A 26170-nucleotide genomic window follows, 5' to 3' on the forward strand; every position below is an offset into this window, starting at 1 on the left:
ATCAACATTGAATCTGTGAGGGTGAGGTAGATGGAGGAAAAAAGAAATAGGATTGATGACTTTGACCAACACAGTTTTATACAATCATTGTGTTGACCTTGCTGAGGTATAACCTTGGTCCCTCCTTTTGTCATTTTGTAAATAGACTCTTCCAGGACATGTCATTTTTCTCAAAATACACTACAAGGTGTCTAGAAAACTATTCTTGACTACTTGCTTACTTCAAATTTTTTTCCATATTTCAAAACAGTTCTCTAGTCTTTTCATGAGGGCTCTTAGTAGTTAACATGCAACAGCTAATGTATAACACCATGGGTCAAATCTGGCTTGCCTGCCTCCTGTTTTTGCATGGCCTGAGAGTTAAGGAGGGTTTTAAGATTTTTTTTTTTTTTTAATTTTATTTATTTATTTATTTATTTATGGCTGTCTTGGGTCTTCGTTTCTGTGCGAGGGCTTTCTCTAGTTGCGGCGAGCGGGGGGTCACTCTTCATCGCGGTGCGCGGGCCTCTCACTATCGCGACCTCTCTTGTTGCGGAGCACAGGCTCCAGACGTGCAGGCTCAGTAATTGTGGCTCACGGGCCCAGCCGCTCTGCGGCATGTGGGATCTTCCCAGACCAGGGCTCGAACCCGTGTCCCCTGCATTGGCAGGCAGATTCTCAACCACTGCGCCACCAGGGAAGCCCGGTTTTAAGATTTTTAAATGTAAAACGTAGAAAAGATTTTTAGCCTTTAAGTGAGAACAGTTGCTCAAAGAATTGAGGACATTGCCTCTTGCCTGCAAAGCCTAAAATATTTACTATCTGGCCCTTTATGGAAAAGGTTTGCCAACCACTGCTTTATATTTACATCTGGGACATTCATCAATTACTGAGAGAGATCAAGGAAGCTTATGGCTGCCATGTATTTTTTAAAATTATTTATTTATTTATTTATTATTTTGGCTGTGCCAGGTCTTAGTTGTGGCATGTGGGATCTTTAGTTGTGGCATGCATGCGGGATCTAGTTCCCCAACCAGGGATCCAACCCAGGCCCCCTGCACTGGGAGCGCAGAGTGTTACCCACTGGATCACCAGGAAAGTCCCTGGCTTCCAAGTATTTAATCATATTTTGTTTTAAAAATCTTCTAGTACATAAGGTTTTGTTGATCCCTGTAATATTTTAGATTTAGCAAATATTTTAGTAGTTTTCTAGTCCATGGGTTTGCAGAGATTTTTTATAAGGCCCAGTGCTTAAAACAGGTCACAGCAGAGCTGTTTTAGTTGAAGGGATCCAGACTACTTGTACTGCCCATTGCCTAGCATTCCTAGTCCTCCCTTGGGCATTCTGTGGAACCCCGAATATAGTGGCTTTCAAATGGAATTATCAGCAGTGAAGTCCTCATGTTGCAAGCAAACACCTTCAGATGCAGCCTGGGCCATGGTGAGAAGGTGTAAGCCCTCAGTGTTGTGGCTCCCCCTTAGGAAGAAGCTGCCAGAAGACAGGCAAGATGTGGTTCTGGTTCTGATGAGCCCAAGGATGACAGGGCAATGAGAGGAAGCAGTCATAGTTTAAGTCTACCCAGGTCTATTTTTCCTAAAAAGAGAAGAGTCTCAAACCCTTGAATATCCAGGATTATGTTTTCTAAAATCCAGGTCTGTTGTAGATATATGTTAATGTCCAGGAGAAAAGCAAAAATTTGAAATATTGAACTTTAGGAACCCATGTGGTCACTTTCCAACAGGAAAGATGCTCACTTCCTCAAAAATAACTTTCTACCAGCAACAAAGATGCTTGAAGTTCATATAACTGAAGACTGAACTGTCCATTCCACAGGTAGAGAAAAGCCTTTAAATTCCTTGAGAAAGGTTGTATGTGGGCATAAATTCAGGATAACATGTAAATGACTTAGAGTCTATCTTGAAAGTAAACTAGGAAGAAATACTGAGTATCTGAAGGCAAAAATGGGAAGAGTGTCCACTTCATGGGAAAAGTGTGAAAAAAGAGGGAAGGGATTCTCTGGAGTCACAAGCAAACCAAATTCTTCATCTATGGAGGTTTTCCCCCGGTGGTAATTGCAGGCTTCAGTTCCCCGCTATAGCACAGTTCCCCAGAAGGGCTATTGTAACTCCATCATACAGAGCTAGGAAATAGGGAGAGGTGTCCTGGGAGAGTTCAGAGTTGGTAAATCAGCTGTTGAGTTGGCTGAAAGAATATTGCATTAAAAAATGGATTGGCGGGCTTCCCCGGTGGCGCAGTGGTTGAGAATCTGCCTGCCAATGCGGGGGACACGGGTTCGAGCCCTGGTCTGGGAGGATCCCACATGCCAGCCCTGGTCTGGGAGGATCGCACATGCCGCGCAGCAACTGGGCCCGTGAGCCACAACTACTGAGCCTGCGCGTCTGGAGCCTGTGCTCCGCAACAAGAGAGGCCGCGATAGTGAGAGGCCCGCGCACCGCGATGAAGAGTGGCCCCCGCTCGCCGCAACTAGAGAAAGCCCTCGCACAGAAACGAAGACCCAACACAGCCATAAATTAAAAAAAAAAAAAAAAAAAAAAAAAATTGGATTGGCTATCTGTGCTAAAAATCTGTTTCCAGAAAGCCTTCTCTGCGAAATGTTTTCAGAAGTCACATGAAATTAGAGTGGGTGGAGTTGTCTCAGCAGTATCTGGAAGGGAGGAAACATCTTTTGTGGTTAACATGATACAGGTAGGAGATAGCTAAGGGATGAATAATGAGGAGTTGGAGAACCCAGTATGTTTTTTTTACTAAAATTTCTGTTTTTTTGACTGAGTCGGACTTTATTTCCAAAAAAAGAGATGAGGATCATTCCTGTAAGAACTTCCAGGAATGGTTGTCCATTCCTGCTCCATCTTTCTTCTTTCTTTCTGCTCTCCTACTCTGCTCAGAATGGGATAACATAACACACAGAGGCAATACTGGATTTTTTTCAGAGTAGTCTGAGTTGTTTGCTGGTTCAAATTATTTTACTGACTTTCTGTATAACTAACGCTCTGCGAGTGAATAAGTGTGTAGGTTGGGAAGTGAAGGAAAGAAAGCTACGGTATGAGATTTGAGGTTAGATATGTCATGCATTCTCTGGAAAGACCCAAGAGAGGTGAAATGCTGGTCCCAGAGAATTTGAGAGAGCTGCCAGGTGATGCCATTCTACTTGTAATAACTAAATGTCTTTGTTCTGAAATGCAGATGTTTTAGAAGCTTTTCCTAACATGAAGTTAATTACACCTGGTATTTCAGAATGTTTGATGGTAACCTTTGGCATTTACATGCATGACGTCAGCCGTTATCTTCTAGTTGTATTGCCATGTATTCCAGAAAGGCATGTAAGCATGTATCCTCTTCCAAACACTAATAACTTCTTTCCTGGCTATAAATCCAGCTGCATGATGTGGAAATGTAATTGAGCAGCCTACATAGATGTTTGGAGCTCATGTGGGAATATCTATTTGTAAGAGAACCTGAATATTCATGTAACTGTCCAGACATCAGTAAATTTTCATTTTACCTTATTTATTTCTGTTCCCCAGTGAACAGCAGCACTCTTAAGCTCAGAGTTAATAGGCACGTTCTTCAGAGATGTACCCTCTCTTACCTTAATAGGACATCTCCCTAACACATTTGTTTATCAGTTGCCAGGTAGCTATCCCATCAGGTGACATGAGTATGTTTTCTTTGTCTTAGTGCACAGGTGACAGTTACCATTGTTTGCCATCAATTAGCTTGGGGGTAGCATGTCAAGGATGTACAGGTGGTGTCACTTTACTCTGACAGCCACCGGATCCAGTTGAGAAGGGATTGTTTCATTATCCTCTTATCAGGGCTGCTGGATAATGATACTCTACACTGCAAAGTGGGAGAAAAAAAAGACAGGCAGAAAGAATAGATTTTTAGGGATTGGCAATGTTAAAATTATTCATGCCTCAAGGAGAAGGGAAAGATCAGAGAGCTGACAGGGCAAACCCTTAAGAAGCTTCTTTTTCCTAATACAGAGAGAATACAGAATGATACCCTTCCTGATGGAGAAAGAGAAGAGGGGGAAAGTGCCCAGACATTAGGAGGAAAGAAAAAGAGGAACTAGCCCCTTCTGCTCATAGCGAGCAGGCAAGGATTAGCTGCCATCTCTCTCCCATTCTCCAATTAACCTCAAATGCAGCCTTCCAAGTGACCGTACCGGGACCTTTTCGTTGCTAGAGAACTCTCTGGTTTGTGGATTTAGGTCATGAGAGCATTTTCCACTGAACAACAGTGCAACTGAATGGTTTCATGATGGAATACAAAGAACTGCAGAAGGTATTGGGACACAAGTTTTCATTATTGAGGACCAAAACTCCAGTCACCCCCCATGTTGGTCATTTTCTTCAGAATGACTGAGGGGAAGTCTTTTTTGAATTCTGAAAATTAACCACGGCTGGATCTTTATGCTGTTGGAGAAATGAACACAAAGAAGTGCTGAAAGGGTAAAAATACTTCAAGGTAAACTAAGCTTCAAGGGGGACAATTGTGTTGACATTTTAGTAACAGCCCATTTTCTCTCCTTAACGAAGTGCAGTCATGCATGAAAATGACTTATCTTTTAAACTGAAACGCATTATGGGTTGTAACTCGAAGGTGTGTATTACTCATGTAAAATAAAGTACAACATTTTAACCCTATGAGGATTCTTTCACAGGCCCTGAACACTTTATACCAACTTGCATTAGAAAAGTTGAACAAAAAATGCTTATTATTAGAGAGTATGATGTATATGCTCTTCTGCATTTTAAAATGACTCTAGTTCACAGTTTATATGCATCTTTAGGTAAGAAGCCATTCTTTATTGGAGATTTACCATTTTGGAGCAACATGCCTTTGTCTTCTCCATCCTGTTAATTATAGGAATAATTACAATAATATAAATAGGCAAGGAATAGCAACAATGGTTTGTCGAGCACTTAACCATGGTCCAGACACTATGCTAAGTGTTTCCTATATATTGTATAATCCTCCTCGCCATCCTGTGAGGTATTATCCTTATTTAAGATGAAGAAACTGAGCTTAGGTTAAGTGACTTGCCCAAGACACATTGCTAGTAATTGGTAAAGCTCAGATTCAAACCCAGGTCCATCTGACTCCCAGTGTGTACTCTTTGTTCCTTTAATAACCACCCTGACACTATCGCTCCTGAGTGCCCAATTTCTGGTAGGCCAAAGTAGCTAAAATTTTCATTGCAGTTCAGCCGTTTCCTGAATCCTTCCTAGGTTCAAATTTCTCCTGGAGGGAGCCTTGAGGAGGAAAGACAGAGACAAGACAGGGCTCACCATTTGAATGGGGCCTCTAATTCCTTTTTAATATCTCTGTGAAAGCTGACTTAGCCTGATTTCATTGATTAGCTTACGCCTCTGTACCCAGACCCTGGAAATAATGCCCAAGAGATGAGTAGTGAGCCCATACCTCTTCCCATGTACCAGCCACCAAGCATTAAATGTCATTCCTCTGTGTCCCAACTCTGGCACTGATTATAAGTGAATTCATAATCTATGGATAAGACTGGTTCCCCCTGTCCTATGAGAGCAGGCCCTCTATGAAGTGCAACACCATGGCTTTTCAAGTAATCATAAATGACTCCGAAAGCATATTTACTGTAACTGCTAGGTGGCAAGAGATCTGCCCAGCACATCTCTTCTTCCTGCATTATTGACAGAGGCAGTGGCCTTTCAGCCCACGACATCAACATCGTGCTCGCTTGTGGTCACAGGTGCATATATCTGATTGCTCATGAAGAGCCCCTCCCTGCCTTCCTTCTTTCCCACCAGTGGATCGACATGCTCCTGACAAGCATCTGAAATCTTTATTTCAGAAAAAGCCCATCTCCTACCAGCTGTTTGTTTTCCAAACCAAATAATTCAGTTAATTTCTTGCCTGAGTTAATTTTCAGAGCTGGAAAATTTCTCTCAGCCACGTTGAGGTCACTTTAGTGCTTTTAGGGTGGATAGAAGCGAAAATGGGAATCTACTTTTTGGATCCTAACCAGCATTTTGGTGGTTAAAACTACCCGTGTGCATTGTGTGTGGTGGGGGAGGAGTGCCTAGTGACTCCAAGCAGCCTTTACAAGTGGAGTATGCAGGGGTTCTGATACAGTGTCAACACTCTTATGCCTTTGTTTTTGCATCCATCTTGCATTTGAGAGGCAGTATAGTGTGATGGTTAGAGGCATGTGATCTGAAATGAGGTTTCCCAAGTTCGAATTCCAGGTCCACTACTTACCAGCCACATGACCTACATACGCCAGGTAACCTAATCAAGAACCTGATTAGGCCTCAAGTTCCTCAATAGTAAACTGGAGAAAGGTTTGCAAAGTACTAAATAAATGTTATCTATTGAGTCTGGGGCATGGGGCAGGCAAGAAGATGAAATACAGCAGAGATATGGTCCAACACCTACTGCTCAAAGTGCAGTCCCCAGACCAGCAACCTCAGCATTGCCTGGGACTTTGGGAATTTGATAGAAGTTCAGAATCTCAGCACTTGCTGCCTCCAAGACCTAGTGAATCAGAATCAATATTTTACCCTGGTGAATTGTTTGCAAATTAAAGCTTGAGAAGCAGGATTCTAGCTGCCCATACAGTTTTGAACAGAAATATGCCCTCCAGTTGACTGTTTTTAATATACCTCAGCCTGACAAGGGAGGTCTTCTTCCCTGCCCTCTAAAACGATGAAAACATAGTCACGAAAACAATGCCTATGGTAGCCTTCCCTGTCTCTGGGGATGGGCCTGAGACCAGTAGACTTCATTTCAGGAAGTTTCCTTGCCTGAAAAACTCCTTGCCTTTCTCTAGTCACACAATGAATACATGACAGCTGAAGTGTCCCCAAGGGTGCCCTGTCCATACCCATTAGACATACAGATAATTGTTTTCATTTGGATAGAGAGAGCGCTGCCTGTTAACCCAAACTAACCTGAGCCAGTTAAAGGCTCGAGCCTAGAATGCCCTGGTCCCAGTAGCTGGTGAGATGGCATCTGGGGACCACACAGATCAACAAATGCTGCTTTGTCAAAATTAAAAAGCCCAACTGAGTCACCTCCACCTACCTCTATAAGGAGATGGGATGAGGGACTGTAGTGAGCTAAGCCCCAGAGAGAAAGAAAGACTAAAGCAGCAGGGAGGCCAGCTCCTGGTCCTCTGCTGGAAGTAGGGCTCACGAATTCATCTCAAGACCAAGCTTTTATTTCCTTGGGGAGTCCACCATCTCTTAATCACAAAAGCAATAAGAATTTCCAATATGTTGCTCCGCCGTGCCTAATCAGTTGTTCCAGCTGCCAGTCATCAGTGCAGTCTAGAGGCTCACCTAAAAGCCCTCTTCCAGCCTTGAAATCAACACTGACCCCTGAGGTGACACTAGACAATGAAGGCTGCCCCCATAGGTAGCCTGTGTGTGCTGGTTGATTTGATCACAACAGTTTTGTTAATATTGCCCTAGATGCTGGAGGGTTCAGTTCTCTTCCTTATGCTTTGATTGATAGGCCTCATTGTATGCCCCATTAGTGGGAGTTTGGAAAATCATTTTGAGTGTGTATGGAAGGAAATTTTTCCTTTTGTGAATGACCTTACACTTGCACTCTGACATGGAGATTTTCTTCCTGAGGTTAAAAAAATCACTTGGCAAAGCCTGAGCATCTGTCTGTAAGTATTTGTTGTGGTGGGCAGGTCTGTGTGAAAGTCTCAGGTTTTTGACTTCAAACATTAAGAGACCAGCACCTGCCTGGTACAGAGTAAGGGCTGGAAAATTGTGTTTGAATGAATGAATATTCTTAGACTATAGTAAGATAGAATCCTGGATGTATGACTTTGATAGCTGGAAATTCCTAGAAGTCAGTGTAAGTAAGAGGCATTTCCTGTGCCATAGTGGCAATTTCTAAGAAATATGGCTCTTTGGTAGAGGTCAAAGGCAATCCTCCTGAAGCCACTGATGCCTGACTCCAGAGTTTTGTCCATTTTATATGCAGGATATGTGAGATGGGAGTTGGATGAATGTTGGAAAGCCATGCTCTATTGTTACTTCCTCTGAATCTCTGGTCACAGGCAACATCCACAAACATTGCCCTGGACTCTGCATGCAAAGTGCTCTGTGTAGACACTGAATTATAAGCCTCTTCTAGGTTATCTAACCAGAAGAGAATTTGTCTTACATTTCTCATCCCATTTGTTAGAATATAGAGGCAAGTCACAGGCTTCATTTTGCTGACAGTTGATTTCTTACACCCTACGTAAGAAACTGTTTCATACACTTTTTTTATGTACTTTAAATTGAACCCTAAAGCCCCCCTTTCTTCCTCTTGTGGGGTCCCCGGTCAAAGGGTCTCTGCCTGTTCCAGTGCCATTCACTGGCTGTAGCAGTGGAAGGAAGGGCTGTAGATGTGTGTTTGACTGTTGGTCAGTCAACACGTGACCTCAGCACAGCTGGAGGGCATGTTTCTGAGCCTTCGGCCCTAAACCACACACCTCTTATGTCCCACCTCACATCCCCTTCACCACGTGTTCCTACCAGCGGCCATTGCTATGGCAACCAGGCATAACTTGGCAGCACCTCCCCTCAACTGCACTGGCTTTCTGTCCCCAGGCTTCTCTGATGCCCTCGTCTTGGGCATCTCTGAGAACCTTTAACCACTGTGGTGCATGTGCCTACTTGGAAGTGTGAGAGAAGTAGCACCCTTTACCAGTGGGGAACAGGAGTTGGTGGATAAATGTTCCTTTCTGTCCTTGTCCTACTCACGGAGCCCAAGACGGGCTCCAGTGGCATTTAGATTGTGTTCGTCTTTGTTTACTCAACAAACATGAATGACGTGTTGGAGACAGTAGGCACCAAGGGTGTCTGGTTCACTAGTCTATCCCAGAACCTGGCTCAGTGTCTGCCACGTGGTAGGTACTCCGTAAATATTTGTGGAATAATTGGCTGCTGAGAGAGGAATGAGAAGAATGCAAGTAACTCGGCACACACAGCAAAAATATTAAAATAAGTACAGAAAGGTAGAGGACATTACAGGCAAAAGCACAGTAGCATAAATTGCCATGACATATTTGAGGTGTGGTCAACTGTCTGATTTGGCCAGAGTTTAGGGCACATTTTGGGATTTGGGGGGCACAAATAAGATAGTGTGTTAAAGTGTTGAACACCGTTTGATGTTGTGTATTAGTAAGTCTCAGTATTTTGGTATAATGATTTATGGAGGTCTGTTCCCCTCATTCAACTGCAACCTCCGCAAGGACAGGGGCGCACATATTGTAGAGTGGCTAGCATGTAGCAGGCACCAAATAAATATTGAATTTAAAAATTAATGGTTGGAGGATAGATGGATGGATGCATGATGATGGATGGTTGGTCTTGGCTATTAAGCGGTCTGAAGGAGAGGACCTTAACCAGGCCTAACTTTCAGTGCGCGGCAGGCTGCACACAGTACCAAATTTCCCAGCCTATTTCTTTGCAACTAATGCAAAAACATGGCTAATATAGCTAATGTAGGCCTATGGGAAGCAGCACATTTTCTACTGAAGCATAGAGCAGAGCATGGGGTGTGTACACCAAGTTTCTCTGTTGCTCATGGGTTGTAAACAGCAAGGCAGCACTTCTCTGTGAAAAACACACACACATATATACAAAAATACCTCCAGCGGATAATAAGTGATGGGTGCATTCAGCAACTACAACAAAATAAATAGGAGAGCTCACGTTTCTACATCAAGGCAGAAAAAAGTTAGCTGTGTTTCCACAGTGTCTCTGTGACCTTCTTATTATTCCATTAGTTTTTGGAATAGTATATGAAACACCAAGCTTCATGCTGACAAACACCGTATTGAAACTATTGCCGCAGTCAATCCAAACAGCCTTCTCCCGTGGGTAAAATTATTATTTGGAACACAAAGAGAATGTGGTTGCTTGAGCAAGCTGAGCATAAATGAGGTAGTGATCCATAAGGTGACTCTAGCGAGTTTGCAAATGTGCAACTTTTCTGGAGGCTGACACACAGCAGAAGCTCTGCATTGCCCTTTTGAGCTGGTAAGCATTTTCTAGTCTCACCACCTCTTCAGGACTTGGAAGACTGTGGAGGATGCAGGCGTCTAAGGACAAGAGTTAACCTGACACAATGCTGACTTACCAAAAATAAAACCTTCAAATGAGATCACACTCCTATCAGTAGCTTTTTGAGCGCGAAGATGATAATTCTGCTTCTTCACCAGTTCCTTTAAGTACTTGAACTCTTGTTCCATTGGATTAAGCTTTCAGGGGCTGGGTCATTTGGGGGTATTAACTCTATCCTGGAGAGGTTGGAGAAAAGTGGTGCTGGTCTAAAAATACAACTCCCTGAACTTTTAAACCTTCAAATCTCTTTGATTATGTGACTTCTTTTTCTTAATCCTGAACCTGGTTTTTTAAATTTTTTAAAAATCCATTTATTCTTTGATATCAGTAGAGTAAGTTCAAAAAGAGCAAAGATGGGTATATAGCTTGGCATAGCTTTGTATAGAGAAGGAAGTTACAGAGAGTCAGCATAATGATGCTGGTATGATTGCAGCATAATGAGACGTCTGCTGAGTAGATCCAGGCACTGAGAGAGCTTCTCTGATAGTGATAGACTCCGAAAGTGACAAGCCCCAGTTTCTTCTGTGACATGGTACCAATTAGCCGATCTAAATGGGCACATATTTAAGTTTGAGGTCACGTACAGTTCTCAAAGGCTAGGCTGGCCCCAACAACGAGGCTGTAACTCACTCTCTGTGTCGTAATAGACAACAGCGGGAGAAGATCCCGGAGCTGTTTTTGAGGCCCCTTTTCCATATTTTGTGGTGTTGGGGGAGGAGTCATGTTTGCTGAAGACTAAGTACATTTATCCATCACACCATTGGGAAATGCCCAGGGTCAGTTAGACTCTGAAGTTAAAAGAATGTAGGATGCTGCATTGGTACTAGGATCAGGGGAAGCTCTGTTCTCATTACATTGATTTAGCAGTGACATGGAGACTGGGCACGACCCACAGCGCCTCACTGCAGCACCGAGAAGAGGAAGAAGGCCTGTGTTGTATCCTTCTGGGTCAGCAGACTGCATATTCTGTTACCTGACTGTCCTCCCCTGTGACTGAAAAGTGCTAATACAGAGACCTTCGCCCAGGTGCAGACATTACAAGATTGGCTAATTATACGGTGTCCAGACAGGGAACTTGCCAGGCAAGGCAGCTCTTATGAGACGAACCGTGAATGTCAGCCTGGAGCGAGCTGAACATGGACTCCTCAGACAGCAGTAACGGCACATTAGCCGGGGAACCTGTTCCGCCATGAACACAAAAGCTGTGTATATCCAGTAAGGGGAGAACTGTTCCCTTAAAAGCACCAAAGAGAGAAACAAACAAGCCCCTAAAATGTGCTTGCTGTCAGCCTTCAGTATTTAAAGAGTGCGTGCTTCATTTGGGGCGCAGTCTGATGCTTGTTCTCCCTTGATTTCAGCTTCAGTTTTCTCCAGCAATCATTCAGGCCGAAGCGGGACAGCTGCTGGGGCCATGCCAACCCCACATCCTGTCAGTCACCCTTCTCCGGGACATAATGTACAGGGGAGCTCCCGCAACCCCTCCTCCCAGTTACCTGCACCCACAGCTGCGGACGTGGGAGCTGAGAGGTAAGGCCATCCGTCTCTCTCTTCTAATAGGTGGCACCGCCAAACCTCCCTCCACCAAGAAGAGCTTTGACAGTTGCTGAAGTTTATTAATAATCCATTGGTGGGTTGAATTACCCAAAGGTGACATTTTAAAAGTACATGCACAAAACGCGTGAACCGAATATCTCATTATCTGTTTTATATTCCATGGGGAAAAAAAATAAAGATACTGGCAATAGCCCACTGAAGTGTCTGATGCTGGGGAAATGCATCAGAATGTTCCTGTCGTTCCTCAGTTTGTTTCAGGGACTCAATTTTAAGGTAATGTCCCTACAGGTTGACATGTTTTCCAGATGTAAGATGGTACTTTTCAGCACATAGATCAGTGGTGTTATCTTAAGAATATAGCATAAAAGGGCACAGGATTTTATACGCACTACCAGAAAGGGGCTGTTCACTGAATACTTTATGTTGATACCACCCTCATAAGGATTTTCTGGGAGAAAATTTTTAAATCTTGACACTTCGGTCCCTGTCTTTGGACTGCCCAGCCCTCCAGTGGTGTGGACAGAGTACTACTTCTTTCATTCTCCTCTCCTCTCATCATCTGGCTTGAATTGACCTAGACATCCACGGGAAAAAGTTCTTGTGGGCACCCCTATGCAATCCTGGAATAGTAGGCATTTGGTAGACAAAATAATGGGTTGAATAGGCAACAGGAGTAAAAGTTTTGAATCTTTGATTTCACCAGCAGTCTGTGGTTTTGTTGGTGTTGGCCTGGTCTAGGAGTTTTTTAATGTGTTTTTAAGTCCACTAAGCCATATTTTTAAATTTTATGCCTACCCTTTATTAATACATCTGTTCATTTAATAAGCATCTGTTGAGTACTTGCTATGTGTCATACATTTTGCTGAAGATGAAAAGATGATTAAAACCTGGTCCTGCCATTATAGGATTTGGTGGTGAAGACAGACGTGCAAACAACATATAGTAATGCTGGCTGGATAAGTGATGTAACAAAGGTGCCACAGGAGCTCTATCTGTGCCTTGGGGAGGGGGAGAAAAGAAAGACAAGAGTAATCTAGGCATTACAGGAAGATTAAGGCTCTTCCAGATGGATAAATGGGGAAGAGCATCCAAGGTAGCCAGAGGGACATATGTAAGACATGAGAGGGGGAAGGACACATGGAGGGAGCAAGGTGCCAGTAACTCAGGTGGCATCATCAGGTAGACATGGCGGATGAAGTCAGGTGAGAATGGGTTGGCTCATGGGGAACAACCATGCTGAGGATTTTACCCCTGATCCTACTGGAAGTGAAGAACCATTATAGACCCTTTATTAGGAGAGAAACACATCAGATTGTCATTTTAGAGAAGGAACTCAGGTGACAAGATGGTAAAGTAATTGAGGCTTGAAGCAGGGATGAAAGGTAGGGAAAATTAGAAGGAGGTTATTATAGAAGTCCTTATGAACAATATGAGGACCTGAGCTAAGGCAAAGCAGTAAGGATGGAGAATTTATTCAAGGGCTATTAGTTAGGAGGCAGAATCACTAGTTATTAATATATGTGTGGGGTAAAGAGGAGGGACCAAAATTCATTTCTGAGTTACACCCCGAGACATCAAGATGGAAAATGGTGCCATTAACAAAGGAAAAGAGGGTGTTGAGTAGAGGTGAGGGCGGGAAAGGAGGAATGATAATAAATGGACTTTAGGGTTTTGACTTTCAGGTGGCTGTAAAACATCCAGGTGGATGTGTCTGGTAGGCAATTGAAACATGGATCAGAATATGTTAGACTTAATCCTAACACTTCTATGTACATGGTTAAGTGTAAACAAATTATTAGCCTTCTCTTGCAGGATCTGTCAGCAAAGCAGTGCAAATGATAATCATCTATTAAGTTCACAGACTTGCCAGTTGTTGGATGTATTTCTATAAGTTCAGATGAGCTTATTCATTTTAGGATTTTATTTAGTTCCCAGTTGAGTTTTAAATGATATTATCCATGGGCTTTTCATCATCCCATTTCATTCTGCCTGGCCAAGCATCATACCCTACAAGGTAGTGAAGCTAAGAAACCATCCATAGGGACCTCCTCCTCTTTGTCTCATCTTATCGGTAGTTATAAAGACTCTTTACAAGAATATAAGAAAAAAGTAATCTGTGTGTCTTCTTTTTTGTACACAGTCTTTAAAAGAATCAATGTAGAAAAAGATTTTAACCATTATTAGAGTCAAAAACCACAGCAACCCAAACACCTGATTAAATCCCAGCTCTCACAGTTGCTAATTGTTTCAACGTGTTCCTTGGATGCTCCTGCTGCTTGGGTTGTTTCTGGTTTTGTTTTTAACATTTCATTTTGTTTTATTTTATAATTTTTTTTTTCAATTTCGTCTTTTGAATGTTGGTAACGTATTAAAACATTTCAAGAATGGCACAGTGAACACCCATATACCCTGCACCCATGTTCACCCATTGTTAACATTTTGCCACCTTCTCTCTCTCTTTCTGTCTCTTTCTCTTTCTGACTTGAGAGATCCTTTATTTGTCTGTTTGCTTGCTTGCCTGTTGTTTCTGAACCAATCTGAGAAATTGTTGGGAATATCAATGAGCTTTAACCCTAATTACTTTAGGAAAGATCTAAGAGGGACATTTTGCCTGCATAATCACAATGTAATTATCACACTCAGGAAATTTAACATTGACAATGTATATTGTCTAATATGCAGTCAATATTCAGATTTCCCAAATTGTGTGAATAAAGTTCTATATAGCTAGAGGTTTTTTTCTTTTCTTTTTATGATCCAGGATCTAAGCATCACAGTTCTCATTTCTTTTTAGTCTTTTTTACTCTAATGAAGTTTCCCAGCTTTTAAAAAATCATCATCTTCTTCATTATTATTATTATTGCTTTTCTCATGACATTGACAGTTTCTAAAGAACTGAGGAGATTTATTTTGCAGAATGTTCCACAGTTTGGACTTGTCTGATTTTTTTCCTCCTTAATAAACTAGTTCGTTTTGGGCAGGAATAACACATAGGTGATGGGGTGTTCCTTAGCTCTTTTGAGCCTTAGTTTGCACTCATGGGGAATTAGCATTAGATGAACCAAAACAGATAAAGCACCTAGCTTGTTACATGGCATGAGGACAGGCAACCTTGGCGTGGCTGAGAGATTCAGGTTTGTAAGCCAGAGGATGTTGTCAAATGATTGCAGTGGCTGATAATATAATCATGGAAGGGAAAATGGAGAGGCAGAGGAAGGTGGTGTACTTTGCATGACTGGGTGAATGAAGTGGATATTTTCACTTTTGTGGCTTTGCCTTTTTGCTCTGCTCTCCCCACAGGATGTGAGCCCCATTCCTATGCCAGCCCAAGTGGCAGGAGCAAGGGCGTGGAGGTTTATCTCTTCCAATCAGGTTTGGAGATGAGGATGACTGGAGAAACAGCCCTGAATTATTCACTGCGTTTGCACTAATGTCCAGCATAAAAACACTAAGAGGAAATGTGCTTACCTTCCGCTTTGGGTTTATATATCTTTGCCTCTGTTTGCCTGGGAAATTCCCCAGTAAAAACCCCAGCAGTTTTCCTGACGGAAATAAGATTATCCACTTTGCGATTTTTAGTGGGAAACTGGCATTTTTTTCCTGCTTTGCAGGCATTGATTCATCATTTATTTAGCTTTAACTTGTTAATAAAATGGGCTGAGTCACTGTCATAAGTCAGGAAAGGTCCACCACATCTGTCCAGTTAACATCTGTTTCTTTGATCCTTACCACCGTAGAATAAACGCAAGTTCTCTCAATTTGACGAGGTTCCATTTTTATTTTGAATTATGATCTGAATGACACATCGTTTCAGTGATTTAAGTCGAACTACACCACATCACCTAATGTTGATTTAAAATTATTATGGGAAGTGGTGTTTTACTAGGTCATATTGAACGAGCCAGTGGTACTTTATGACAGTGGGAACTCAGCGTCTTCGGAAATGTTAATTTATTGGGTTTCAAAGTATGTCTTTTAGACCAGAGAAAACAAACATTGATGGAAGTCCCTTTTTGAGGTGGAGAAATCTTGCAATCCCAAGAATAAGTCAGCTGGATTTGTGTCACTCATCTTGTTCAGGAGCATGTTGGCTGCCTCTCCCCTTCTAAAGAAGGCCACAAATATGGTGTGCTCTGTAGCATAAGTGACAGAGATTAGGGGACTTGTGGATTTACCAGAGTGGAGCGACATGTAAAGGGCTTCCTATGAGCCCCACCTCTGAGCCAGAGAAGACTGAAAACAAGGAAAGGATGTGCTCTCCCCTTGGAGAATGCATTCTAGTACAGGAATCAACAGCAGAGAATGTTAGGGACAATTTTTTTGGAGAAAGTAATCTAAACACCTTAACTAAATAAGGAATGTCAGTTTCTTGAATCTGTATGAAGTATTGGGAAGCCTTACTGTTTTCCATTCATATCAGATGTGATACTGCTAGAATTCTAGGGACTTTGATATATGTGCAGTCTTCCTATGCCTTTGGGTAACCAGGGCTGGTCTTCACGGATAGCATTTTCTTATTCACCATTGGGAACATATTGTAGCTTTCCTGGATGCCAAGGGGTTAAAAATAGCAATTGTTTTCTATGTCATGTCTTTGCAATTATGTAAAGTTCTTTAGCTCTAGTCAAACCAACCTGCTCACTGACTTAGCTTGGTTGTTTTCTGCATCTTAATTCAGGATCTTTCTCTACCTAAAGAGAGAGTAAGGATATTCCCTCATTATCTTATTCTTGACTAAATGTTATCAGCCTGGAGCTTGGCTTAGTTTTCAGCCCAGAAAGCCTCCTTGCCTCTTGCAGCTCCCCAGTTAAATCGCTGGGTCCTTATTATCTGTCTCATTTATTTTCCATTTCCCAGATGTCCACTTGCTAACTGAATTATTAGTTCTTTGAGGGCAGGAACCTAAAATTTCCTTGTAACCTCCAGGGTTCAAACCTGCTAAGGAAGGTTTGACAAGGGAAAAGGACCAGTGAGGGGAATGCCTGGGAAACAGGGGGTCATTGCCAACTTCCACTGCCCAGGTGGGAGATTCCTAGAAAGGATTACTCCCCTTGATTCATTGGTCTGAAGGATGGTGACCTCAAAGCTCCAGCATCTTATATAACCTGCATACTTCTATACAATACGTAGTTGCTCTAATACATATGTTCACACACACACACACACACACACACACACACACACACACACTGCTAGTAGTCTCTTGCCATCACCCATTGCTGGGGTTCCCTTTGCTTTCCTGTGGTCTTTAATACTAGGTGCTCAATACTAACTATTCCCACATATTTGCATCTATAGTATCTGAACAGCTCAAAACTAGGCCTGCTGCTTTGCTGTCCTTCCCTCCCCAGGACTTTCTTAGTAAACAGGGACACTGATATCTTCACCCACTCAGCTTTTCCATAGACACACACACACACACACACTGTCTCTCTCCCTCTCTCTCTCCACATAATCTTTTCTCTCTCTTTTTAATCTTCTAGTATGTGTGCAATAATGGCTAAAATCATAAGCATCATACAAAATATTAAAGTTTATCAAAATCAGTCCTAACATTGAGGTTCATTCATTTATTGAATCATTCAGTCAGCTGGTATTTGGGCACCAGGCAATATACTGGACACTGAGGACATAGTGGTCAGTGAGACTGACAGGAGCCCGGCCCTCTCAAAGCACCTAGTCTAGCAAGAGCTAACCTGGTCAATAGGTGATCATAATTTTGGATGCTATGAAGGGGTGCTACAGGAGGCTGTGGAGGCATACAGAAGGAGTACCTAACCCAAAATTGGGGAGGGAGGAATAGATGAAAAAATATCTCCCTGAAATCTGAAGGTCTATAGAGCCCGGCCAGGCAACGTCATATATACAAAAGCTAAGAGGAGAGAGAGCAAGCGAGGATGGAGCTTCATAAATAAATGCAGGAGGAGGCTCATGAGCTGCGTTAAGGAGCTTGGGCTTTATGTAGAGAACAGGCTTTTGTGTATTTGGCTAAGACAGGTACCCTGGTGACTCTGGCATACATTTCAAAGGCCTCCATATCCTGTTATCCACCCAGCAAGAGTTCAGAACATATTCTGTGCCCAACAGAAGAAGAAATGATGAAGAATGTACGAATGATTTGTCTGGTCCTCAAGCAGACAAAGGCTGTCCTTTCCATATCCTAGACTGATAAGGCAACACAATGGATTTTGAGTTATTTTCCTTTTTAACACAATTTGTAAAGACGATTTTGTCCCTTGCAATTCCAAGCTTGTAGTTTATATAGTCATGACCTATTTAAGAAGATTTTGAAGAGTCAGTGTCAAAAAAAAAATTACCTCCATGTTAGAGACAAAGTGCCGAACATCTGAAAGTTAGAGCTCTCATATAAATAACTTGGCCTCACTGTTCTTATTATAACAGAGAAGACTTGAGTATTATTAAGACGTGTCCACATTGCTGTGTATCATAATTTAGTTGCAATTTACCCAGTGAGCACTGCTCTCAGAGGCTCCTTGATGTGTATTACAGACCCTTTCCCACATGCATAGATAGCTGACTTATAAGGCAATAAACACTGGCCAAACAAACAAAGCTTGTCGATCTTTATCACTGAAATAATTGAGAAAAGCCATAGTCAGAAAATAAATATAAGCCTCAAATATCCATTGTTATCAGCCTGAGTATTGGCATCTACATCATCCTCTGTTAGAGTCTATTGATAGGATGCTCACCTAATGTCATGTGGTCAAGAGCATCATTCTTTCTCTTTGGGCTTCAGCACTTTACATTCAGAAAACAGTTATCCACACTTAACATCCCATTAAGGGGTCAGTTTCTTTCTAGAAAAGAGACTTCCACAGATGTTCAAGTTTAAGAGAGGTGGGGTCCAAAATCTACCCCCCCACACACACACACAGACACGTCTACTTGAGAATTGCTGAATGTAATGAATGTTGTTCCTGATGTTGATGCTGTGAGCACAGAGGTAGAAACTTCCAATATCCTAGACTTGAAAATGGAGATTACAGCATTGTATCTTAGACGGAAAAGCTTGAGGTCCTTTTTCTGTTCTGTTTTCTTTAAATCTGTGGAAAATTCCTGGTACTTCTTGATGTTTATTCTAGGGCAGAATAGCCCACCAGTCTTAAAACTTCTTAAATATTGATCCATGACCAGAGCCATGCTTCATACTCTCTGGAAAATATCAGTTGGGTTATTGGCCTTTGGAATGACCTTTCTTCTCACGGAGATCTTCACCTTACTAATAACTTCTTATAAATACGCCACCCTGACTCACTTGTAATAGTCACACATACAGGGAAATTGGTGATATTTGTTACTTTCTTCTTACCTACCTAATGACTGTGAATGGCTCCTCTGGAAGAAAAATAAAACAGCAACAGCTACAACAAGGCATTGCTGAACTAGCTGCCATAGTCCACACTGATCTATCTCTCATTTAAATTTCTGGGTGGATAACAGGATATGGAGGCCTTTGAAATGTATGCCAGAGTCACCAGGGTACCTGTCTTAGCCAAATACACAAAAACCTGTTCTCTACATAAAGCCCAAGCTCCTTAATGCAGTGTGGTCTGCAAAACTTTTATGAGCCTAATTGCCTGAGGCCAATATATTTCTTGATAATGGAGGAAAATAATGAGCTAGGTCTACATGGCTGTCTTCAGCTAACTATTAAAAGCCTAAAAAGCCTAGGAGTCAACTTTGATTCCTCCCTTTGCCCAAGCACTTTCATGTAGAATTAACCTGTAAGTCCTATTAGCTCTGCCTTCAAATACGTTTTAAGCCTAGTCAGCTCCACTCCTCCACACCCAGCTCACCAGTATCCCCTCCTGTCTCAACTACAACAGCCCCCTAACTGGTTTCCCAACATCCAGTCTTGCTTACCCACAACCTTCTACTTTCACCCTACCAGCACACCTGGCCTTTGCTCCACACCACAACAGGAGCTGCTGCCCTTTAACATGTAAATTGAATCATTGAGGATTTCCTGCTCACATCTGTGTTCCCACCATACTTAGAATAAAGTCCAAACTCATTTTTATAGTGTGAAAGGTAGCAGTAACCCTGAGCAGCTGATTGATGCTCTTCCATCTCCACATCCTCCTTTGTGTCACTTCATGGCGAAGCAGGAGATGCTGATGTGAGCACACACGTGTCACTCCAGCAAACAAATGGCTTGACTTGTGGTTCAAGTATTCGTTCACGTCAGTTTGTTTTCCATGGATTTTAAATTTTGAAATGCACTATATCAGCATTTTAGGTTAATTATAAACGCACATTACAAACCATCTATTAGAAGGTCTGTAAAAGGAACTATAATTTTTAAGTGCCAATGAAGTTGTTTCACCTCTGAATGCCAAATCAGCCATCTTTATTTCGTTCCCACATTCCAAACAAATCCACTTCATGCGAAGCCCAAGATGATGTTTTTTTAGTTCCCTTGGATTTTCAGTCAGGAAAGTGAGTCATGACAGTAACAAGGAATGCTTGAGGTAAAATAGAATTCCTTTTCTTGAAACCTCTACTTTAGTGCATTAGCATGAAGCAACATGGAGTTCGCTAAGCCATTATAGTATTCAAATGTGGCAATGTGTTCTTTTCATATGCTTCCTAGGAAACACCAAGTCATATGGAGCCAAAATTCCCAAAGTGAAAGCCCACAAGCCATTCTAGCCCGAGTCAAGATATCCACGTATTACAAAGTGCCTAATCTCTGATGTAGAAAAGGCTGTTCCAAGGAAAGCCTCTGCTTAATGTTTTAACAGTGTGATCTAGAAATCACCTTCATCTTTTCCCCTCTCAGGTGGGGATAGTTGGAGAAATTGGCTCCTAAGAAACTATATCTTTTTTCAAGCGAAGGACTGTTTGTTCATTAGTGGTGAGGAGTTTATTGAAGTGAGCAGAAACCAAGAGACAAAGTTCTTTGGATTAGTCTTTTTGCCTCCTTTTCTGAGAAATAATCTTTAGTTGGTTTTCTGTTTAGTTGCAAGGAGAAAAACTTTTCTCTGTTTTAATCTTCTTCCTCGGAGTAATGGTTGGAATCATTCTCCTGAAGAAGATGTTCTCCCCTCAGAAACAGAAACTGGTTTCTGGACAAATATAATATAATATTCAACTGGCCATTTGCACCAATTCGACAAAGGTACCACCCACCTGGACACAAGAATTGGCACTAAGTTGGGAGCCATGTCTTTGGAACCAGTGGTCTCTTCAACAGCAACAGCCAACATTTATTAATTATCTTTGCATAGTACTGGATGAGGTGCTGAAGATACAAAATGGTAGCAAACAACTGAGGATTTGATGCTCTTTCCATCTGTAAGAGCCAAGAGCCCTTCTCTAATTGTGAATTTTTAAATATATGCTGTTTCTTTTCATTCATTTCTGTAGCCAATTGTTGAGTCTCATCTTCAAGAGAAGGTATAGAAAATTCATTTGTGGTTATTACAATAGTAACCTGACATCCTTCAGATGAAGAAAAAAGAGCACATATAAACAGCACATATTATTACTGACCGAACCACCACCCAGCTAGTTTCTTTTCAAATTTATGGATTATATTGACTTCTGAGGTCTCATTTGGCAGTGGCTTTCAAAGGCACCTGGCTATACTTGGCAGGAGTACTGCATTGGAAGTTAGTTCTAAAAGTTCTTCTGATGTCAAGAGACTTGTGTTTTCAGTTTGTGACCATGAGAAAGGTATGCAAGAAGCTGTTTTTTAATCTACCTATACCTCTCTTTCTCATGTTTGGAGAAAAATAACACTTTTTTTCTCATTTCTCATCTAGCATTCTCATCACACTTTCTTCCGAATGTTTTTCTTTCACCTAATGCGTTCTGTTTCAAAGCAGACTGAACTCTATGCCTAACACTATGCTGAACAAGAGAAAGTCTTCCCTTTGCCACAGGACTATGAGTTAATCCCCTTGCTTTGACCTACTCAGAGCTGCCCAAGGGACGATATCATTACAGAATTTTTTTTCACCGCAGAATTTTTGACATGAAATGTCTAAGACCACTCTGGATAAATTTTCTTCTGGTTGGCACTTTTTTTGTAAAGAGGATTTGGCAGAATCAGACTTTTCTTTCCTTTCTCCCCATCACATCAGATTCTGAAATAGACAACCAACCAAGTCACAGCCAATTCTGCAGTCAAGATATTCCAAAAAACCTGGCTCTTGGTTAAATGTGTCCTGCATAATTCATTTTTGTAACATATCCTGGATGTCCTCTCCTCCTCCCTTTGCATTTCCACAGGGGAATAATAGTGTGATACCGTGGGCCGTATGTCACTGTATACAAGAAAAAATACACTTCTCTGCCTTGGGCATTGATTACTTTGTTTTCTTGACTTACAACTTACTCCCTAAACCCAAGTGGAGAAACGTTCCTCCAGAACACTCTACCCTATCTATTTCCCACAAACATTCACTCATTATAATATATATGTGTCTTTTTTAAAAAGCCTTGGTGATCATTTCACCTATAGCCAACTTCACAGCCCTCATTTTGTCGTGCTCTGTGGAGGCTCAGGCAGTCATTTTTGAGTCTTAGTCTCGTCCAATGTGATAAATTATTTGCAGTTAATATTGACCCAGACCCTTGTAAGGAGAAAGAAACACTAAGCCCTTCCTGGGGATGGTTTCAGCTCTTCGGCTAGTTTGGAACAGAGTCCGCAGATGGACATACAGCTCTTGGCCTGCTTTGGTCCTACCCAGATGGACAGTGTTGCAATTACCCACACTTCCCCAAGGCCGTTTCTTCATTTCTGAAAGCTGGTCTTGATTGTCTCAGAAGCAGAATTCAATTTGCAGTTCCCCCAGTAACGTGCTGTGATTCATTCGGGGACAAATCTGGATTGAACTGAGTCCAAGTGTCTCTTTTGTGAGACAGAAGGGAAGTATAAGTAGATACTATAGTCACCCAGATGAGTCAGCCAGGAATTCATGAAGTGATTCATAAATCGTTATAAAGACCACTAAAGACTCCTAAAATGGAGCGCTGTCTGGCTATACAAAGTGGGGTATTATCATTGGGGGGTTTTTTTAGATGTTAAATCAGATGTGTAATCCTTAAAACTGTGCTTTTCTTTTTAGGTTTTGAAAAGGATTCCTTTTTTCCCCCTCTGCAGTCAGCCAACTGCTGAAGCCATTTTTCATTGATTAGTTTTCACAGATGAATTTTAAAACCACTACAGATGATACCCCACAATTCTTTGGGGGAATGAAGAATACCTCCCCAAATCTACCATAGACCAGTTTCTATTCATTATTTCTACTCCCTGGCAGCAAATCAATAATATTTTTCATGTGAATGCAATGAAACTAGCTGTTCTGATGCATTCTTCCTTCTTTGGGAGGTCTATAACCCCCATGGAAGAAAGAAGGTGGGCGGGGGGGGAAACTATCCAAAGCACATACCAACCAACATTTAATCTAGCTGATCATGAAAACACCTCTTTTCAAAGTGTTAACCCCCAAAGCAGTGCTAAAACATACAGTCCCACATGGCTTGCACTGCTGTGTATACAGTACGAATGAAGAAAAGTGAGACATATTTATGACATGTGCTTGATTTGCAACACAGCCTATTAGTAAATTTTGTTTGAAGAAATGCAATTGTTAGTTGACATAGAAATACTTTGGATTTATACACAAGGGAAAGAGTGTAACTGAAAGGCGTTATCCAGCTGGAAAGACTAAAGGTACAAGCTTGGCTTGGGCACAAAGAGCCCCAGTTTAGAAATGAGCAAATTCACCAAAGCAAACTGGGGAATCATATTGTCAGATTCTTAAAGGCAGTAGGTTGCTGATACCCCCCATCCCCATCATCTGGTGATGAGGAGCAAAACCTCAGATGCCCACAAGGGTCCTCTTCCATCCTCCCTCAACCTATCTCTCTGCCTTGCTTTGCATCTTCCCTAGAGAGCATCTTACCTTATTGGGGTAAAGTGGTATCTGGAGAACTAGCTGTGTGACTTTGGCAAGTCATTTCATGTCTCTGGGCTAGATACAGTGGTGCTCCACTGCCCTTCAGCTCAAATATTCTATGATTGTATGGATTTGTGAGCTCAGGATAATTCATTGGGAAAGCCAGTACCAAAAAAATGAGACTCTTACAGAAGACCACAACTAACTGCTCCTGGGACTAGGAAATTAACCAGATGAGTAAAAGCCTCACCTTCTTTAAGCCTCTTTCCACAGTCAAGAGAGAAAAGAGTGCTAAGATTTTTTTTATTTTTCGAGCTTCATAGATATTCTAACACAGTGCTATTAGACAGCTCTCAAGCATTGGGTACATTTTAAATCAGGGATACCTTAAATGTACATTCTATTTAGAGCAGTCATTCCATAAACATGTGTCAATCATCTGAAAGGTGTCAGACATTCACTGTTTAAAGTACTTTGACATCTGTGAGTTCCTAATTTAAAATTGTTCATCGTCCACCCCGCCCCTCACCTTGCATCCTTTATTTTTCTCTGTAGTACTCATTTCCTCTAGCTCAATACATAGTTTGTGGGTTTAAAATTGTTCACTGCCTGCTTCCTCTCACACAAACACGGAGATCTGTGTCATGTGTTACTCTCTCCGTAGTGCAATCGGAGCCCTTGGTTGGTGTTCAGTAAATACCTCCTGAATGAATAAATGAATATGTTATCTCAGATTTTATGATCCCCGGTAAGAGTCGAGGTTATCTTTATTTTACACTTGAAACTGAGGCTGGGAGAAATCAGGGAATTTATTCAAAATTACCCGGCTGGTAAGGGATGGAGCCACACTCCAAGGCCGGGGGGTCTGACTTCTACTCCATCTGTCTTCTACGACAGCCGTCTGCTCCTCCTGCCATTTGCAATTTCTCTGCACGTGAACCTCACCAGTTCTATGTGTTTCAATTGGGACCTATTGTTCTATGAAACAATCTAAGATTGAGTACTGCATCAACAGGAGAGCTCTTTGCTTCTGGCCCACATCACTGCAAGGTTGGGAAGCTCAATGTGAACAGAGGGTGGGAGCAGGCCACAAAAGAGAAGGAGCATAGCCAAGTAAATACCCCCAAATAATCAGACATTTCCCAAGGTGTGTATAGATAAATATTTGCAGAAATCTTTCCAAGGCGTTTTGGTTTTTTTTTCCCCAGATCTTTGGTGAGCACTTTAAAACCTGTTTCCTTCTCTCTCTCTCTCGCTCTTTTTTTTTTTTTTTTTTTTTTTTGCAAACCATTGAACCATGGCTTATGCTAAGGTTATATAAACTCCTCCACTAAATGAGTGGAAATGGTTGACTCAGTTCTCTGGTTTGCTTTTGTGTGATCTGCTTCTGGTAAGCAGTGATTTTTTTTTAAAAATTCTGGTCTGTTGTGTGCATTTTTACATAACAATCTTCTATTGTTTCAAAGAAGTATGAAAGGCCAAAGAAGAGACTGGTAAGCTATATCAAATGAAATCTGTGAAATGTCAACTGCAGATCAGCAGCTGGGGAACAGAGTTGGACCCAGAAAGACTTCAGACAGTCTGTCTTCTGGCTCTTGGACACTGCTGTCACTCAGAATGAATGAGAGTGATGTCATCTTGTCCTGACATAACAGGGGAATGAGATACTCCTTAGGAGAAAAATTATAAATCACTGCAGTTTATACTCAGCATCAAAATTATTTATTTATTTTAGTATCAAAAAATTTAATTCATCTTCTTTGGAGTTAAAGAAAATTTTTGTTTGGGGCAGAAAATTCAGACCATATTCATTTGGCCATGTGTGTGCGTGTTAAAAAGACTAGGTTGGAAAATAGGTGAGGACACTAAGAAAACGGGATTTCGAGGCCCCCTCTACCTTCAGTAACAATAACATTTTAGGTTTTGCTTAGCAAGTTTCTGTTTAAGCATGCATGTTTTTTGTTTGTTTGCTTGCTTCTGGAGTAAATGGCCCCAAACTACTCAAGTTTCTTGAGTCTTTATGGCTTTTTAAATAACATTCCTGGCATCTCTCTTGCTGTGATTTAGTGATTGCTTTTGGTTGCTCCCAGGGCCTTGCCTTGAACAGTAGGGCTCTCTCCTTCTCTGCTCCTCTCCTGCCCTCTCATCCCTGATTCTAATTTGCTATTTCTATTTCTATGAGCTAGTTAACAAGTAAGCAAGTTTATAAAAATTAAATTTAAGTTAATAGATTGTGAGAGATTTTTCAATCAAATGCAATATAGTGTTTTTAGGTAGTAACAAAATTGATTCTATGTGCTGTACTTGAAAGTCAGTCATATTTATGCACTCGTTTCTTACACTGGGCTTTTTAGTGCTAAATTCTTATTTATTTCCTTGTTCCTAGAAATTGTCTGGATCACAATCAAGATCACATCTTGTTACTTTTCATCTTTTCTTTATATATGTAAAAGTTAGAGTTTTTGTACCAATTCTTTCCTTTCCAAAGCAAAGACTACTTTAAGTGTACATTTATTTCATTTAGAATAGTATATATTTAAATTTTTATTAATACTTTATATGGAGTGGCG

General features: G+C 41.5%; 1 protein-coding gene across 2 annotated transcripts in view; it reads left to right on the forward strand.

Annotated features, from left to right (window-relative positions):
* Window positions 1-26170, forward strand: part of GLIS3 (GLIS family zinc finger 3) — a 506199-nt gene that overhangs the window by 446641 nt on the left and 33388 nt on the right. For both annotated transcript variants that reach the window (XM_036856374.1, XM_036856376.1), the window contains one exon: window positions 11472-11640. In XM_036856374.1, the coding sequence (XP_036712269.1) occupies window positions 11472-11640 (169 nt within the window). The remainder of the gene's footprint in view (window positions 1-11471; window positions 11641-26170) is intronic.

Source organism: Balaenoptera musculus, chromosome 6, assembly GCF_009873245.2.
Source record: "Balaenoptera musculus isolate JJ_BM4_2016_0621 chromosome 6, mBalMus1.pri.v3, whole genome shotgun sequence".
In the NCBI taxonomy this organism is placed as follows: domain Eukaryota; kingdom Metazoa; phylum Chordata; class Mammalia; order Artiodactyla; family Balaenopteridae; genus Balaenoptera; species Balaenoptera musculus.